The sequence below is a fragment of the Triturus cristatus genome, chromosome 7, assembly GCF_964204655.1.
Source record: "Triturus cristatus chromosome 7, aTriCri1.1, whole genome shotgun sequence".
Classification (NCBI taxonomy): domain Eukaryota; kingdom Metazoa; phylum Chordata; class Amphibia; order Caudata; family Salamandridae; genus Triturus; species Triturus cristatus.
In genome coordinates, this window is record NC_140590.1 from 886,441,102 (window position 1) to 886,459,475 (window position 18,374).

At 49.1% G+C, this 18,374-nt stretch overlaps 1 protein-coding gene across 1 annotated transcript in view; it reads left to right on the top strand.

Moving 5' to 3' along the window:
- The window catches only part of HMMR (hyaluronan mediated motility receptor), a 415,301-nt gene that overhangs the window by 200,696 nt on the left and 196,231 nt on the right, over positions 1 to 18,374 (top strand). The window contains exon 11 of the mRNA XM_085617832.1: positions 12,885 to 12,985. Within this exon, the coding sequence (XP_085473958.1) occupies positions 12,885 to 12,985 (101 nt within the window). The remainder of the gene's footprint in view (positions 1 to 12,884; positions 12,986 to 18,374) is intronic.

The window sequence follows — 18,374 nt, forward strand, 5'->3', positions numbered from 1 at the left end:
TCTGGGTGAAGTCAAAGATTCGTTTATTGGCTGCAGACCAATGACAGGTATCCTAGAAGTACAACAGCGTGTATGTTCTCAGGAGACTGCTCAAAATCATAGGAACAGGCTACATCTTAAATAGGCCTTTTCTGGCCCCAAGCATACATTCCTGAGTTTTATGAAACGGCAATATACAAGGATATGTTACAAAGAAAAGGCAGAGTCATGATGACCATCCCACATTCCAGTTCGGCCAGCCCACGATGATTTACACAACAAGGTTCAGATCCCACATTAGATTTACAGATCCCCCCAATAAACATGAGCATCTCCTGTTTTGGGAAGCAAGTCATAAAGCAGGAACAGCCAGGTGCGAAAGAGATTAGCCAGGGGCTTGTGTAGGATGAAAAGGGTTTTATGACGGGCCAAGCCCTGATACGAATCACAGGTGGAGAGAGGAAGGGGAGCTCGTGAGACCAGTTTGACCCGGGGCAGCAGAGCCAGCTGCCCAGGTCACAGAGAAGTCAGAGAGGAAGCCCATGTACTGTGAGGCCCGTATTTCCTCCATTATAGCCTATGTGAGGGCAATGACAAGATGGCCACTGCTTCCAAAATGGAACCCGCGTAGCGAAGCAAAATAACGTGTACGCAGTGCATTCATAGCTAGAACGATATATAAAGCACTCGTACGTGCCGCATTTACCATTTGCGGTTCGCTAATACCAAGATAGACAAAGGTAGGGCCCTGTTCCCTACGCGGTCCCGAATATTAAAGTACGACAGCTCTGTGCCATACACCTACAGGATGCGAACTTCCATGTGCCCATTGTACAGAAGCACAGGAAGTTCCTGCGATTCAAAGTCGGCGCCAATCATTAGCAATACACAGTACTGCCATTCGGGCTAAAGTCTGCGCCCAGGACCTTCTCGAAGTGCATGGCAGTGGTAGCTGCACACCTGCGGAGGAACAAGGTGTTTGTCTACCCGTACCTGGACGATTGGTTGATCAAGGCCTCCTCCTTCTCGGAAGCACAAGCGCACTTCCAGAAGACGTGCGTTCTCTTGAACAAGCTGGGGTTGCATGTCAACATGTCAAAGTCTGTCCCGACTCCGGTCCAGTGCATACAGTACTTGGAGTGCCTCCATCAATACGCTGTCAGCAAGCGTGTCTCCTTCGGAGGAGAGACGGTTATCACTCCTTCGGAAGGCTCAGGCTCTTATGACCGCTCCATCGACGACAGTGAGGAAGGTGTCTTCGCTGCTGGGATCGATGGCCTCATGCATCTTCCTCACGCCTCACGCACGGCTGCACATGAGACCACTGCAGGCGTGCTTGGAGGATCAGTGGGATCAGAGGGCAGGTTCTTGGGACGACAAGATACTGCTGTCTCTGCATGCTCTTCAGTCGCTGAAGTGGTAATGTTCGGCGGATAATCTCCTCAGGGGTTTCCCTTCCACAAGGACATTCCCACGAAGAGTATCGTGACTGATGCGTCTCTCCAAGGCTGGGGAGCGCATTCCGGAGACTTACAGATACAAGGAAAGTGGTCCTCGTTGGAGTCGACGTACCACATCAATTTGCTGGAACTCAGCCGTTTACTTGGCATTGAAGGCCTTTCATCTGTCCTTCCAGACCAACTTGCTGCTCGTACAGACGAACAATACAACCACGATGTATTACCTCAACAAGCAGGGGGGGTCGAGATCACGCACTCTGTCGCAGGAGGCGCAGTCCATCTGGCACTGGCTTCTGGCCTGGGGACTGAAGATTACGGCCACGCATCTGCCAGGTGTGCAGAATGTTCAGGCGGATGCACTGAGCAGGCTGATTCAGAAAAACCACGAATGGGTCATAAACGACGAAGTACTAGGGGACGTCTTCGCAAGGTGGGGGACTCCAGACGTAGATCTGTTCGCCACCGCCCCAAACAGCAAATGCCGAGACTTCGCATCCAGGTACTACCAGCGGGGGACGCTGGGGAATGCTCTATGGATCGACTGGTCGAACAGCTTTCTGTACGCTTTTCCACCCATTCCCCTGATTCCGGCGGTGCTCATCAAGCTGTCCCAGTCCGGGGCGCGGATGATCCTGATTGCCCCGGAATGGCCTAGACAGTGGTGGTTCACAGACCTGCTTCACCGGTCTCTCCTTCCTCACATACGGCTGCTGTGCAGGCTGGACCTTCTCACGAAGTTCGGGGGGGCAGTTGGTGCACCCCAACCTCTCGTCTTTGAGTTTGGTGGCATGGCTCCTGAGAGAGTGCAATATGGCCATTTGAATCTACCAGCAGATTGTATGGATATACTGAAGGAGGCTAAGCTACCTTCCACTAGGACGTCCTATGCTTACAAGTGGAAGAGATTCTGCATCTGGTGCAAGTCCAAGCACTTTGACCCGACGACATGTAAGGAAGATGTCATCCTTCCGTGCCTTTTGCATTTGGCGCAGTCTGGCCTTAATTTCCATTCCATTAAGGTCCATCACGCTGCTTTGACTGCTTACAGGAAACGCCCTTCACAGACTTCCTTCTTTCAGATCCCTGTGATCAAGGATTTTTTGGAAGGCTTGAAGAAAGTGTTCCCTCATGTCGGACTTCCCTCGCCTTCATGGCAATTGAATGTGGTGCTGTCCAGATTGATGAAGGAGCCTTTTGAACCTATTCACAAGGCTTTGTTGCAGCACCTGTCTTGGAAGGCGGCGTTCAGGGTGAACTTCAGGCGTTGTGTTGCCGAGAACCTTATACTGTGTTTCATGCTGCTAAGGTTGTTATGTGTTCTCACCCTAAATTTCTTCCTAAGGTTATATCTGATTTTCATGTCAACCAGACCATAACTTTACCTACGTTTTTTCAGAATCCCTCTTCTCCAGCGGAAAGGTCTCTGCATTCCCTGGACGTTAGGAGGGTAGTTTTATCTTGATAAGACCAAAGATATTCGTAGGTCAGACCAATTGTTTTTCAATTATGGATCAGTCAGGACCGGTCTTGCTACCTACAAACAGTCCATCTCTCGGTGGATTGTGTCCTGTATACAGTTGTTACCAAAAGGCTAATAAGACCTTGGGGGGTAAACCTAAGGCTCATTCCACCAGGGGCAAAGCTGCCACGACTGCTTTGCTGCGTAATGTTCCGATTGCAGAAATCTGCAAGGCGGCCACTTGGAAGTCGGTCCATACCTTTGCTGCGCATTACTGTCTGGACACAGATGCCAGGGCAGATGCTCAGGTTGGGCAGGCTTCGCTGCGAAATTTGTTCGCACAGTAGTGGTATTTTGTAGTCTTCTCCACCGCTGTTTTGGTGTGGGGATGGGCTTGCCATTCTATTCACTAGATTATGACTATACACGGAGATCCCCTACTACAGAAGGAGTAGTTTCTTTTCTGTAACTCCAGTTCTGTAGTAGGGGTATCTCTGTTATAGTCATAAGCGCCCGCCCTCCTCCCCGGTGGAGAGATAAATGTTAATGTAAGGAATGCTACAGGTCTGGCGTGTTACGCCTTCAAAAAGAACTGAAAGTAAAAGGGACCTGCTGTGCATTCTGGGATACTGGAAACGTTCTGGAAAGAGTTCTTAAAGGCACAGTATCCTGTTCTGAGCCACATAATGGCAGCCTATGGGGCTTGTCTGTCCATTCCTCCCTCTCTATCATTCCAGAGGCTTTTGCTGGTATCCTCTCTTGTGTAGATGCAGGTCTGCATGGCTTGACAACTTAAGAGATTAATTTTATTGCTCCGGGTTCCACGCACATGGGCGGGACTATTAACTAGATTATGACTATAACAGAGGTACCCCTACTACAGAACTGGAGTTACAGAAAAGAAACTACTCCTTATCAATCTTTGGCGCAACAGGAGTAAGATGATGGATGGCAATATTGTATGGAACCTCTTGAAGAACCCACCCAGGATCAGCAAGAATCGATGACTTGCATTCCGTTGGGCCTAGTTACAGATCTACACCTAGTGGTATCTGAGAACAACAAATGCTTTCCACAAGCAAAATTACACTCTCGAACAGGCAAATGTTAACTCTGGCCCCGCCATAGGTTTCCAGATGTCGGGCGAGGCCTACTACACCTTTTTCATCAGGACAGTTCTTTTAGCCTGCTCAGATGTCCTCGCCATAGTTGTCTCCAGCACCGCCTCAATCCATATCCCCACAATCTGAGATGATCGGGAAGAGGGCAGTTACTAGTCTTCACATCAGTATTCAGAACCTTTATGGGACCCGTTTTTGGGTACAACCAACCATGGATGATGCCGTTCCTCCGAGTGGATTCACCACCAGATAACATGGGTGTTTTTCATCACCTTAATGGAAAGAGCATCAAAGAGGTTTGACTTAACTGTAAAAACTAGACTGTTTCTTTATGATTCAGGAAATAAATTACTAGCGCCCCGGTATGTCTGCTTGATTACCCATTGGTAGACTGTTATACAGGCTACTCAAATAAGGTCCAGATTCACATCGGCACCATGTACTGCTCCTCAGACAAAGTAGAAAGCTAGATAACATTAAAACCAATTCTGCAACTGCTGCCACAGCCTTGGGGGGCCTCAAATGCTCTGGGAATTCGAGCAACATATGATCGTCTGTGGACTGATCTAGCTCCATATCTTGGAAACCTACCAGATGAAGTGGGGGCAAAAGCCATTCTGCAGGAAGGAGAGCATCTTCAGCAGCTATTGACATCGCCATGTAAGTCGTGTTTAGGAAAGTGGCAGGAGAAGCTGTACTACGAAGTCAAGTATGGCGAAGGGCAACTTCCTTTAGACCCGAGAACAAAGTAGAATTCTATACATGCCATACAATGTGGATTCCTATTTGGCCGGCACGTTGATGAAGCACTAAAATTTAGTCATACAGGGAAACATGAAAATCTCTAGGCTCCTTTTAACAAAGATGAATGCTGTCCTTTTGAGCAGTTTGAGGGAGTACTACAGAGGAGCCTACCAACTGCATAGATTCCAACAATAAGGTGCATCACTATATCAATACAAACTACCTTACCAGCAACAATATAGAGCCCATAGCACTGTCGGCTTATCATAGACCAGCTCCTTGTAAGAGGGCAGGAAATCTGGGTAGACAGTGAGTTGTAATAGACAATGACACTACCGGAGGGTACACAACTGGTTTCCAAAGGTGAACAGATTTTTTGGGTTCTATTCTAACTTTATTTTTCCCCCAAGAAAAATGGTGACTAATATTAGATCTTTCCTCCTCTCCAGATATTTTAAAGAAACAAGTTTTGTTTGGTAATGCTGCAGAGATTTCTTGACCTGTCTGGATCTACAGGACCCATACTTTCCTATTTACCCTACACATTGCAAATTTCTAGGCTTCAAAGTAGCCAGTTTTAATCAATTTAAAGATCTCCATTTTGGCCTACAGAAGGCACAAGAATCTTTACCACATACATTGCACCAGTAGCTGCCCATCTCACAAAATTTGCCAAATATTTCCTTTTATAGACATCTGGTTAATCAAAGCAAGAAGTTCACGAGCAGCTGCGGAGGCTACAGCAGTGTTCCACTAATCAAAAAACTTCTCCTTGCATGAAACAAGGAGAAATCTGCTCTATCTTCAGAAGAAAAAAAAATCAGTTCGTAAGGGTAGTACTTCATTCAAAAATAGACAACTTTCCAGAGAGCAGATTATCCATCTTTACAGCCATTGTGCATTGTCTGCAGAAAGTAAACTAATCTGAGAATCTTTAAGTCCTTTTTAGGGATGTCATCCTGCATTCATTTGATCCACACTGCTGACTTCATGAGGTCTTTTAAAGAGAGAAGTAGTGGTTGCAGAAGACTAGTTTGAAGAGCAGATACAGATACCTCTCCCAATGGAAAAAAAAACATTCACATGGTGGCTTAAATGCAAAAACAGTCTGACTGTCCATACTGCAAAAGATGCACTTTGTAATGATGTCTCATTGGTAGGCTAGGTTTCGCACTTACAAGAGTTGCATGCCAGCGGGGTAATGGGCCGGGAAATCGATGCATATCAATATCCTGGAATTGAGGGCAATCTCATTAGGGCTCCACTCTTTTCTCCCTTAAATAAGAAACTCGTCATTGAAGAATAGACCATGCACCCAACATGTAGCACACAAGGGGGAACAACATCCCTTCATTTGTATAAAGAAGTATAGGAAACCGGGCTTTTGTAGTTCTCTAGCTCTTTCTACCAGATGCTGATTTTCCACTCTGACGGTGCAGTGGGGCCTGCTAACCAAACCTCTGTGCCAGTGCTTCTTCCCTTACACAAGGTAACGACTAATTGTTCTATAATTGGCTAAGGACCCCCCTGTAAGTTCCTAGTAAATGGTACTCCAGGTACTTGGGGCATGGGTGTTTAAAGAAGGTCCCCAACAGCTGCAGCATATCTTTTGCCACCCTAAGGGACCTACCTACAAATTCCACACAGATTGCCAGCGCAGGCTGTGTGACATGGTGCAAACCATGAGTGAAAACCAGACATGATGCACCCTTTGTGTCTGAAGCCCTTTGGCACCTGGACAGGCAGGAAAATTGACTAATCTGAAAGACAATTAGTTGGATTCCTTACCTTATAATTGCCCCCAGCTGTCAGACTGGATCCGGAGAATCATTCTGTAGCAGTACCCCTGCGTGTTGGTAGGTGTCGTCAGCCGAAGACACGTCCGTCGTCGGTGGTGTTGTGGTCACTGGAATGACTTTGCAGTGACTACTTAGAAGCCGCCTCTGTGCGCTGATGTCAGTTCTTTCTTTTTCCCTGCCAGCCAGCCAGCGCAGATCTGGAGAGAGCATGCCTCTTAGTAATTTTTTGACTAAACCTTTTTCAACTTTTGTCGATGGATTTTTTTGAGTCTTCGACTCCTGGTAGCACGATGCATGTCCCACCGTCGGACCGACTTCAAGCCTTGTGACTCCCGTCACAAGTTTGTCTGTCACGGATCCGCACCTCGTGTGTCTGTGGTGCCTGGAGTGCGACCACGACCTGAAGTCGTGCTGCAACCGCCGGGCCATAAATCCGAAGTCTTTGCGGGAGCGGTCCCGGAAGCTCTTGGAGGCCCTGCAGTCCACTCCGCATTGTTTGAGGTCCCAGTCGAGAGGAAGGTCTCGGAACCGGTCGCAGAGCCATCACCACTAGTTATCGAAGTCTGGGCACTCCTTGGGTAAGTCGAAGCACAAGAAGTAGAGGAAGAAGCATAGTCTTTCTTTGCTTTCTCCCTGTCAGTCTGCTGACAGGACGCAGGACCCAGAGCATCGTTTATCTCCAGTTCCGTCGTCTGAGCCTGCGTCTGTGACTGCTCTGCACTTACCTCCTTTTCCCGAAGCGTTCCCTGTCCAGCTTCGAGCCTTTTACGAGGCTTTTCATAGCATTTTTGTGGAGCCAGACTCCACAGGCGTGCCATCGGGTCGCACAGACTCTGCTGGGGGCCCTGGACCTTTGATGCCAGCTGCTCGTGCCCTGGCGCCAGAGGGCCCCTGAGGATTCAGGTTTGGATCCGGATCGGCACCTGTTAACCTTGCGGTACCTTCCCCAGCACCAATTCCAGTGACTACACCCCCGATGCCGGATGTGCCCCCAACGGGCATATACCTCTGCCTCACCCCGACTTGGAACCGGTCCCGCCTGCCTCTTGGGCTGTTCCCATTCGGTGTGGGGATATGGTTGTGCAAGTGCTGACACAGTGCCCGCTGAAGGCCCAGCCGTTCTCACCTGCGCAGTGGCAGAGGGTCAAGATGCAGCTAGTTTCTCCATTCGGTGTGGGCTGGATACCGCTAACTCTCAAGGCAGAAAGGTTTCCACGTCAGTAGCCTTGAGGAGCTACGCCTAGTTGAGGACGTCTGGTTACTCTGGGGATGTCAAATCTACCCTTTTGGACATGCGCTTTGATGGCCGTCGCCTGTTCGGCAACAAGGTGGACTCCGCGCTCGAACGCTTCAAGGGTTCTAGGGCTACCGCCAGATCATTGGGCCTCGCAGCAACCTCTTGCCTCACACCATGGGCGTTTCGCCCCTGTTGAAGGGGTGCCCCACCATGTTCCACTCAATTTGGCCACAGGGCTGCAAAAGCTACCCAGCCTCTGCGTGGCCGCATATGTGGAAATCAGCAGCTGCCCCCCTGCACCAAACACTCCTAGTCTGACCTTCCAGGGCCACCAGTTGCCAGTGGGCGACAGGATTTGCCATCCCCCCCCCCTCCCCCACACTGGCAAAATCACGTCGAACAGATGGGTTTTACAGATAGTCAGAAGGGGCTATTCCCTCCTCTTTGAGACTACCCCTACCTCCATACCACAATCCTTCCATCACGTGTCAAAGGATCACTATGCCCGTCTCTGGCCAGGAAGTTGCAGCTCACTTGGCCAAGGGAGCTATCGAAAGGGTCCCTGTGCCAGAAGTCTGTCGTGGTTGCTGCTCCCACTACTTTCTGGTACCCTAGAAGGACAAAGGCCTGCCTCCTATCTTAGACCTCCGGAAGGAGAAGTTCAAGATGCTCACGTTGGCTCTGGTCCTGTCTACCCTCGACCCCGGAGACTGGATGGTAGCGTTGGACTTGCAGGACGCCTACTTCCAAATTTCCGTCCTGCCTGCCCACAGGCGTTGACTACGGTTCACGGTAGGCCACACACTTTTTCAGATTACTGTGCTCCCCTTTGGTCTTTTCAGCGCCCCCTGGGTGTTCATGTAAGTGATGGCGGTGGTCGCAGCTCATCTGCGCAGATAAGGGATTCCAGTCTTCCCCCCTATCTCGACGACTGGTTGTTGAAGATTGGCTTGCCCCATGCAGTCGTCTCCCACATCCAGACTACGGCAGACCTCCTGCACTCGCTGGGGTTCACTATCCACGTGCTGAAGTCACACCTGACTCCCTCTCAGAAGCTTTTTCATCAGAGCAGTTCTGGATACAGCGCAGTTTCAGGTCTTTTCCTCCCAAGCAGCGAGTCTGGGATTTTCGGGCTATGATACCAATGTTTCAGCCTCTATCCCGATTTCGGTGAGAAGGACCCCGAGGCTGCTGGGTCTTGTGGCCTCCTGCATCTTGTTGGTGGGTCATGCCAGGTGGCATATGTGGGCTCTGCAGTGGGACCTGAAGTTCCAGTGGGCGAAGCATCAAGGGAATCTTTCCGATGTCGTCCAGATCTCGGAGGGCACTGCATGTCCATTGCAGTGGTGGCTCTTGAATCCGGGTTTGGTCAGTGGCAGATCCCTCTCCCTTCCCCAACCAAAGTTCACAGGGGTACCTGGGAGAGGCGGAGATCAGGGATCTCTGGTCTCCGACGGAGTCCGGTCTCCATATCCACCTTTTTAAAGCTTGGGTGATCCGTCATGCACAGAAGGCATTCCTTTCTTCTGTCAAAGGAAGAGTAGTGCAGGTGTTCAGACCACACCACCGCCATGTGGTACTGCAACAAACAGGGCGGTGTGGGGTAGTGGTCCCTATGTCAGGAGGCACTTAGTCTCTGGAAGCGGCTCGTACATCAGGGCATGTCCCTGGTGGTTCCCTGAACGTCGGGGCGGACTAACTCAGCTGCCGGTGCATTATGGATCATAAATGGCCTCTTCAATCGAAGGTGGTGCAAGATCTTTCAGCAGTGGGGAGAGCCTTGGTTGCATCTGTTCGCCGCCGAAGAGAAAGTGCAGTGTCAGCAATTCTGCACATTGGCGTTTCCAAACCGGCACTCTGCTATGCTTTTCGAGTGGAATTGCAGCCTCCTTTAAAACTTTCCGCCTGTACCACTTCTGCCCAGAGTACTGTAGACAAAGTGTGACCGGGCTAAAGTCATTATTGTGGCTCCGGATTGGGCACGATTAGTCTGGTACCCCGACGTCTTGAGCATGGCCATCCATCCTCCGATCAGGCTGCTTCTTCAGGAGGATCTTCTGTTGCAGCAGCAGGGGGCAGTCCTCCGCCCGAACCGGTCCAGCCTCCACCTCCTTGCATGGAGATTGAGCTGGGACAGTTGACAGCTTTCAACCTTCCATACGAAGTTTGTGATCACCTTGGCAGCCAGGCGTGTCTCCACTAAAACTAATCGCCTGTTGATGGAACAAATGGTGCACAGTAAAGGTTGTGGATCCCCTTTCTACCCCTCTTTCAAAGGTTCTCCTCTTCGTTCTGTCTTTGGCTCGGCAGGGCTCTGCTCTGGGCACTCTAAAAGGGCTCTTCGCATCACACCATTGAAAACGACGGGGGTTTCCAACACCACTTGACCCCTATGCACTCTGCTCCTCTGGGATAGGTAACACTAGTATCTTGGTGCTCACAAGGGTGTTGGCTTTAGAACCTTCTATGTTCCAAAGGGTTTGCTTGAAGTCCTCTCCGAAGTGTCCTTAAACTGTAATTTTCCAACCGCGATGTTCCCATAGGTATATACTGGGCTCTCGCCTGTGTTCTCACACTGCACCTGTCCTCTGTGGGCCCCCTGTGTCACTACTTTGGTTGGTTCCTTGGGGTCCCAGCGATACTACGTGCTCTAGGCACTGTCTAGTTAAGTCGTGGTTGTTATACCTATACCACTTAGAGTATGATTCGGTCTCCACCTGGAGCCCGTTGTGTATTGTGCTATTTACTGTTCCACGATTTAATATTGTGTGCTTTGTGCTCTAATCTCAGAGGTTAGTAGAGTTTAGTAATAAATACATATATTTTATGTATCTCGTGTGGTTCTCCTTTCATTTGGTCATTCAGGAGGTTCTGATCTGGTAAAACAAGCTGCTTTACATTACTTCGAGACTTCGCCTGAAGGCTGCTTTCCACAGCTACCACTAGCATAGCTTTCTCTAAAGGTTGTCTTTAACCTAATCATCAATAAGGGTTGTTTGGACTGGTACAAGCTGCCCACTATAATTAGTGGACAGCATATACCAGGCCAGCTTCTCACATTGTTACTGAAGGTAAGTAACTTGTTCGTCAGGTAGGCTTGCCCATCCCCAGGCTTGTACCACCCCTGAAGTGGCCTAACATGATGTGGGTACGACATCAGAAGTTGCCATCTTTGTGCTGGCACACTAAGGAACTCTGGGACAGGCTTGTGCCCACTTCTCACAGGAAGTCGTCCTATATCGTGTGTAGTAACAGGGGTAAGTAGCTCATTGACTACTACTCTTCACTCCCCTTAACGCCTCTAAATGGAGTAGTCAGATTTTCATTGGACACACAAAAAATGGAGGAAGACTTCTGACCAGAGGAGTACGACTGACTTGGCGCCAACCCTGCTTGCCTGTCTGCTGCACCAGGCCCTCTTGGAGCAACTGATTCGTCCTGCTAGTATCCAGACTTCAAACTTGGTGCTGCCAGTGCTGTGTAAATTGCCAAAGCATCTCCTTTGGAGTAGAGGAGCCACTCCCTTGCAACCTCAGGCACCACAGAAGCAGACCAGTACACCGACCTGCTGCCTACTTTGTCTATGGATACAGCAGCCACACAGGAAGCAGTAGCAGTGCTCCCACAGGTCCGATCCGTCCTCACATGTGGGGATACCAGAACCGACCGAGCTGCAGTGTCAATTCCTAGGGTACTCGACCCCTTGCAGCAGCCAAGGCTTGTTCTGCCCAGACTGGATACCAACACCAAGGAAGACCAACCTGCTTGTCGAGTGACTTAAGAGACAGTGAACCACTTTGTGAGTAGCCGATCTGTCCTGTTTGTCCCTCGTGCAGAAAACAGACCAGTGATTCTGCGACCGCTGCAAACCGACGCCTCAAAGCACCTATGCACCTGTGCTTCAGAGCTAGAGTTCAAGGGAGGTGTTTGTGCAACAGGATCCCCAGACTGTTAAGAGCCAAGCCCATGCTTTTGGTTTCCCCAGCCTGGGCATACAGTAGCCGCCTGCAGCATCTTTCTGCAGGCCCCCTCCAACTGCAAGAGACTCCTGCTCCAGAATCGGACCCCAAAAGACACCACTGCACCGGAGCCACACTGCATGAGAAGTGGACCAAAGGTGTACCTGCATGCCGAGGATCTCAAGGGTCGAACCCCCCCTGTGGGTTCTCTCGGTTTGGTGCCCCAGTTCCTGCTAGCAGCCTCTTTGTAACAGAAGCATTCTCCCATTGAAGTGAATGGAACACCAGACTTGGTGACCACATCTGCACCTGGACGCTCCAGAGCTTCCCGAGGTGACCTAATGGTGTGCCCTTGGACCTTGCCCCATACTCTCCTCAAGTCCAGAAGAACAGTCTTGTAAGTCGCTAACAAGTGCCCGAATGCAATACATGTTTTTCCTCCCTACGATAACATTGCTAGTTCAGAAAATGCACAAAGTGTCCATTTTGGAAAACTTAAATTCATAACTCAAAGTCCTTGCCAGATACTGATCGTGGTAGCTAAATTGATATAAAAGACGGCTATTTTATAAATCTGTGTGATTTCTTTGAGTGTATCATTTACTGCTTTTGTGTGAAATAAAAGCTTGCCACTACCCTATGAAGTACCTAACTGCTCGCTCACACTACCACGAAAGAGTGCATTTAGGTGTCACCCTTTACAGTGTGTATCCTTTTTGGTCCACTATATAAAGAGCCCGCTTCCTACAATGTATGTTTAACACTGTACTTCTCTCAGCACTCCCTCACACTCTTGGGACTCTCAGCTCAACAATGCAGGTGATTCAACCATGTTCATCTATGAATGACAGTAATTTTTATCTCAGAATAGACATAACTACAATGCACATAGAAAATTACGATAAACCCAGAGATGCTAGCTGGCTTGTTTATAGGGCACGTTATGCAGTCTATTTGCAACCTATATCCACAAGATGTAACCTGGTTTTAGGCTTAGTGACTTTCAGAATACATGGCTAGTTTGTGGAATATGCTTTTGGTGGTAATCAGCTTGTGTTCTACCATTCAGTAGGGAGTGTATTATAAGATTATTTGCTCTAAAAGTGTTTTTTTAATTTACTTCTAGTTGCTTACTACTAAGAATGAGGACTTGGAGCTGAACCTACAGTCAGCACAAAAGGATCTGGAAGCCGCCACTGCGCGAGAGACTCTTCTTCAGGAGAAATTGTATGTTCTAACACATTAATTAAATATGCTCAATTCACAGCTGTAAAGTGGGATGAAGGGAATGGGACATAGGCCCTTCACTGTCCAGACCTGGCCTTCTCCTCTAGCAGGGTTTCTAATCTTTGGGTATGGTTGCATTACTGTTTTTCACAATGCCCTTCAAAGGTGGAGGTGGCTTTCTTTGGTGTTTCTTTTAAAAACCATCTGTGTTCATAGTGATTTTTCTTTTAATATACTTGGAATTTTAATGGGTTTCATGCTTCTGTTTACAGATCTGTGTATTCACAGCACAACTTCTGCTGCCCTGGTGCTTTTTGCATACGTTTTTGTTTAAAAAAGAGGGACAAGATGTAGTCAAACTTGGATCAAGGAGAAATCCTAAAAAAAAAAATTCAACAAGTTCCCAACTCTGTTTTGGTTAAAATGTACTACTTTTCTTGTCAGGATTGCAGTGGGATGCATGCAGCTTTCAGGTGACTTAAACCAGAGTGCTGGCAGCGTGGGTTACATACAGCCAGATAAAATAATACCTAGCTAGCAATCCTTCCTTGCTGGATGCCCTGTATGTTTGTAACCAGTGCAGACGTTCTGCAAATTCGTGAGTAAGGGTACTGTTCATATAACACATTACAAAACAGAAATGTCAGAAGTGGTGTTCCATCAGTACATTACATATTAATGCTATCGTAAGCAACGACTCATAATATAACCGTGTTCTTCAATGTGTGATGACACACCAACTTGTTACCAACAAATCGCTTCTCAGAGCAGTTGTGCGATTGCCTGTCCTCCGCACCGTTAGTGTCCAATCGGCGTTGCAGAAAGGATTTGGCCAACGAGGAGAAGAGAAGTCGCCAATTTCATTTGACAGCATCGTTGATATCAGTGGAGTCAGTATGTGCGAACCACCTCAATCTGAACTGATGGTGGAGATGGGTTCAGATGGCCAATGCACTAGGCCGACGAGTGGATTCGTCCCAATGAAAAGGAATATGGAGAAACTTACTCGCACCAACAAAATATAACATTTTATTATAACAATTTCAAACATGTTAAAAGGGCTGCCATCAAAAATCAATCGGTATAGCTTTTACGGTACAGGGCGTGGGTCTGTGTAGTCATGAAATGCCAATACACTAGGGTGAAACTCACTCATGTAGGTGTTGGGGGGCTAGTGTCGAGAGGGAGGTGCGGGAACAGAAGAGGGGCAGGGATTTGTTGCAGTAGACCTACTCTACCAGGCGACTTTCAATGGGATGTGTGAGGTTGGCCTGATGTAGGATGTCACTAGTTTTAGTGTACACCTTGTATCAGTCCAAACAACCCTTATGGTGATTGGTTGTAAAGTCCACCTTATAGACAAGCTATTCTAGTGGTAGCATGGACATCAGCAGTCTTAGGCTAAACTCTGAATGGCATGTGAAGCCAGCTGTTATACCATTTGTAACCCCTTGAATACCAAATGAAAGGACACCACAACAGATATATATATATATATAAAATAAAGTGTATTTATTCTAGTCAAACCCTCAGCACTCTTTATAAGATTCGAGGTAAGTACAACACAGTCTTATTCAAGCATACATTAAGTCACAAAGGTAAGTAATACAGTTAGGCCCTAGGGGCCACGCAAACCATATACTAAAGAAGTGGTATAAGGACCACTGTCATGGAAATAAGATAGGCCTAGGGAATCGCTGGGGCTACACTACCCAAGGTTAGGAAGTGGGAGGCCCACGGGATTCAGGTGCAGAGTGGTAACACTCACGCGTAATGCGTATAATCGATAGAAATAGTACAGTTCAGAAATAAGCAGTTTTAGGACACTTCTGGTATAGCTAGAAAGTTGAGACTCGGAAACTAGACCCTAGGATAGTCACTACCCTTGTGAGCACCGAAGTACCCAAGTTACCTAGCCCACGGGCTGCGGGTGCATAGGTGTGAACTTGCGTCGGGTTTCGTCGTGGACTTCTATGGATGCATGAAGGAAAGTTGCTGACAGGCAGTCAGTGCAGAGTGTCCGGTGGATCCCAAGGCCGGGGTCAAGAAGGAAGGATACCTGCAAGCAGAAGGGACAGAGTCTGGGTCACTAGCCAGTGACCACGTGGAACCAGGAAGGAACCAGGCGATGTCATGAAGATGTGAAGCTTGTCGCAGCAGCCACGGGTACCAGGAGACGTCGAGGATGACCAGGACCAGGAGGCGAGCTGTCCCACGAAGGCTCTTGCTGTCGGCGGCGTCGAAGTCTAACTAGGACTCACCAAGCCTTGGCAAGCGGAACCCACGAAGAATGGAGGACTTGCTTCTGGTGCAGAGCAGGAAGGTCTGGGGTGCTTCTCGTTTGCAGAGGAGCAGGAGCCAGTCTGGAGGAGCCAAACCAGCAGTGGAAAATCAAAGGTGTGTCGTCGCAAAGGTTGCTAGCCAGCGCGCAAGCAACCGAACAGACGCGGCAAGCAGGAAAATGCAGAAGGGCCCCACGCAGGACTCGAGTGTGGGGGGCTGATCTTCGGTGCAGATGGTGCTTGGGGTTGGGGCTTCTCAATCCCCGGTGCACAACTTCGAGGGTGCCTCAGAAGCTGCGCTGGAAGATACTCTCCACTTTTCCCAGGTAGCCGGTCCCACGTCTCTCGTCGCCTCCACGGATCTCAGCTCGGCTGTGGATGTGGATCAGGGTCGGAGAAGTCTGGAAGTCAAGGCTCTGGTCAGGCTCTGCAGTCGGTCCCTCGTAGAACTTCAGCAAAGGGTAAGTCTCTTGATGGTGCCTGTTTGCACAGGGTGGCCACTCCTTGGCCACAAGGGAGATTCTTCAGTCTTCTTCTTTCGTCGAATGTCGAAGGTCCAGAGTTTCTGTTCAAGTTGCAGGTTCAGGATAATCTAATCTCCTGGGGCCCAGCTACCAGTCTTGAACTAATCTGGGGGGCTGGGTTGCCTGCTAGGTCATGCCTTATGGGTGGGACCTGGGAGGGGCGTGGTTACACCCCCTTCCCTTTGTCCAGTTTCGCACCAGGACTGGGGCTGGAGTGCCCCAGCACCGGTTTGAACTGGACTATGCATGGGACACCTTGTGTGCCCCAGGCATGTCTCATTCCTTTCAGCCCTCCCAGCCCCAATACACTAAAGTCTGTCTGGGGAGGTGCTAGCACCTCCCCCAAGCAGGAAACCTATTGTCCAAGCCTCCCTTGCCGGGATCACTCCCAGCAGCAGGAGGTCCGACTCGTGTCTGTGGCAGCAGCATCCATTTTGTGATGCTGAGGCTTTGGTTAGAGTTAAACAGCAAAGTAGGATTTTAACATGTCTCTCCCTCTAGAAGGGGGGAAGGATATCCTCATCACCAGAAATGGTATGGGGGTATTATTCCAAAGTGTTAGACACCTTACACAACATGTTTTGATAAAGCCAAACCATAGTTACCATAACCGTTTAAGATTATAAGGTACTTTAAGAGTATATGGTAGGCTATATCATAGAACAGCTATAAGGACATGGTTCCGAAAGCTGCAGACAGACTCAGCTCAGGCTAGAGCACCATCTCGCATGTTACCAAGCACTCTACCTCCAGGATTGTTAAGGCCTGCCATAGGAGTGGCTTATAGGTACACATGTCTATTTTAAGGTTAGATATAGGTATACTATATCTAAGCAAGGGGTGGTTACACAAATTTGCCCCAGCTGAGTGATCAGCCAGTTGTGTCTGATTGGAAGGCCAGGCCAGGGGTGGCATAATACATGCTGCAGCCCCTGGGGGCCTAGGGTACACCTATGCCCTGGGTACCTAGGGTACACTGTACAGGGTCCAATAAGGTGATCCTTACCAATTGGGTATGTACCTAGGGTACATGGAGTCCATTTTAAAGAGAGAGCAGATAGCCTGAGACCCTGAATGGCAGGATCTCAGGCCAACTAAGTCGAAAAACCAGCTAGACACTAGGCAAAAAGTTGGGGGTAACCATAGTCAGATATCCACCTTCCTACAATGTGTACGCTCGCCGCCATCTTCTAGCTACCCACCTCCTGAGGCCTTCTGCAGGTATACTACGTGACTGCTGGTTGGGCGTCTGCACCTTCCCCAGTTGTTCCACTACTGAACGCTGTGAGTATGGTGTCCCAGTGCTGCGCATTGGGGTTTTTGCGGAGCCCTGCAGTTTCCTCCCTGTGCAGTGCTGTGCTCTCCCCCTGTGCCCATATCTTAAGTGAACTTGTCCAGCTGATTATCTCTGTGGGGGGTCTGCCTCATTCCACCGCTTCGTTATCAAGCGTTTGGCAACTATTAGCCCTAAGTCTCTGAACCGTGAGGTAACTCTGTTCTACTTGGACCTAACATAGACCCCTAAAATGCAGATCTCCCACGTGGGCAGCAAGGACGTGTCGGTGCAGGTTGCCAATGCTGCAGCAATGGCTCGCCAGTAAAGGTGGAGGGATGTGCAGGACCACAGCATATGGAGCAGGTCTGCATCGAGCTGTCTGCAGCGTGGGCATTCAGATGTAGCAATATTGAAATATTTGTTTATTTTGTCAGGAGAAAGATACGCCCGTTGTACTATATAGGTTTGTATCAAACTGAACTTAGAGCTTCTTGGTTTATAGGTAGCACCAGCTAAGATGGTAGCCCATTCCTTGTCTGTCCAGAGTCCGCCTCTGTCAGCTTCCCAGTGGGCACGAAGTGCCTGCGTTGTTTTCAGCGTGAGTGAGCAAGGCCGTCACCAGCCAGTGCACTGTGTGTGATCCTGCCCCATTACGTGTAAATACTGCGGTAGCAGGTGTTGGTGGCTCAATCGCTAAATCTTCCAAAAGCACCGAAAGGGCTCATATGAGAGGCATGTAGGAGAAATTGTCCAGCAGGTAAGTCATTGTCCTCCGCTAGTGCCTCGAATGTTAGGGGGGTGCCGTTTCTGTAATGTTCACACAGTTTCTATACCTACTGCATGCCAGTGCCTAAGAACGACTTCGGGAGTATCCGTATTCCCTCTGGGCGTCCCCAAGAGCGGCAATATCTGAGCATATGGGAGCGTCTCACGAGTAAGATATAGGCTTCTTTTGTAACATCTATGCGCTAGATCCAGATATAGCTGGAGTGGATGGGGGAGCCTGGCAGCCGGATGGAATAAATGAGTGATCTGAGAGTGGGTCCACGGTTGCTGCAAGGTCGGCGTATCATCTAGCCACTTCGTCACCCACTGCAGCTGAGCTGCTATGTAGAACAGTTCCAAATTGGGGACAGCTAGTCAGCCCTGGGAGGTGGGAGCATATAATTTCCACAGCGCAACCCTGGGTCTGCCTTTGTTCCATATAAGGTTTCGGGACATACGCTCCAGTTCACGGAAAAGCCTGGTAGGGACATAAACCGAGATGTTAGAGAAATAGTATAATAACTTGGGTAGGACAATCATTT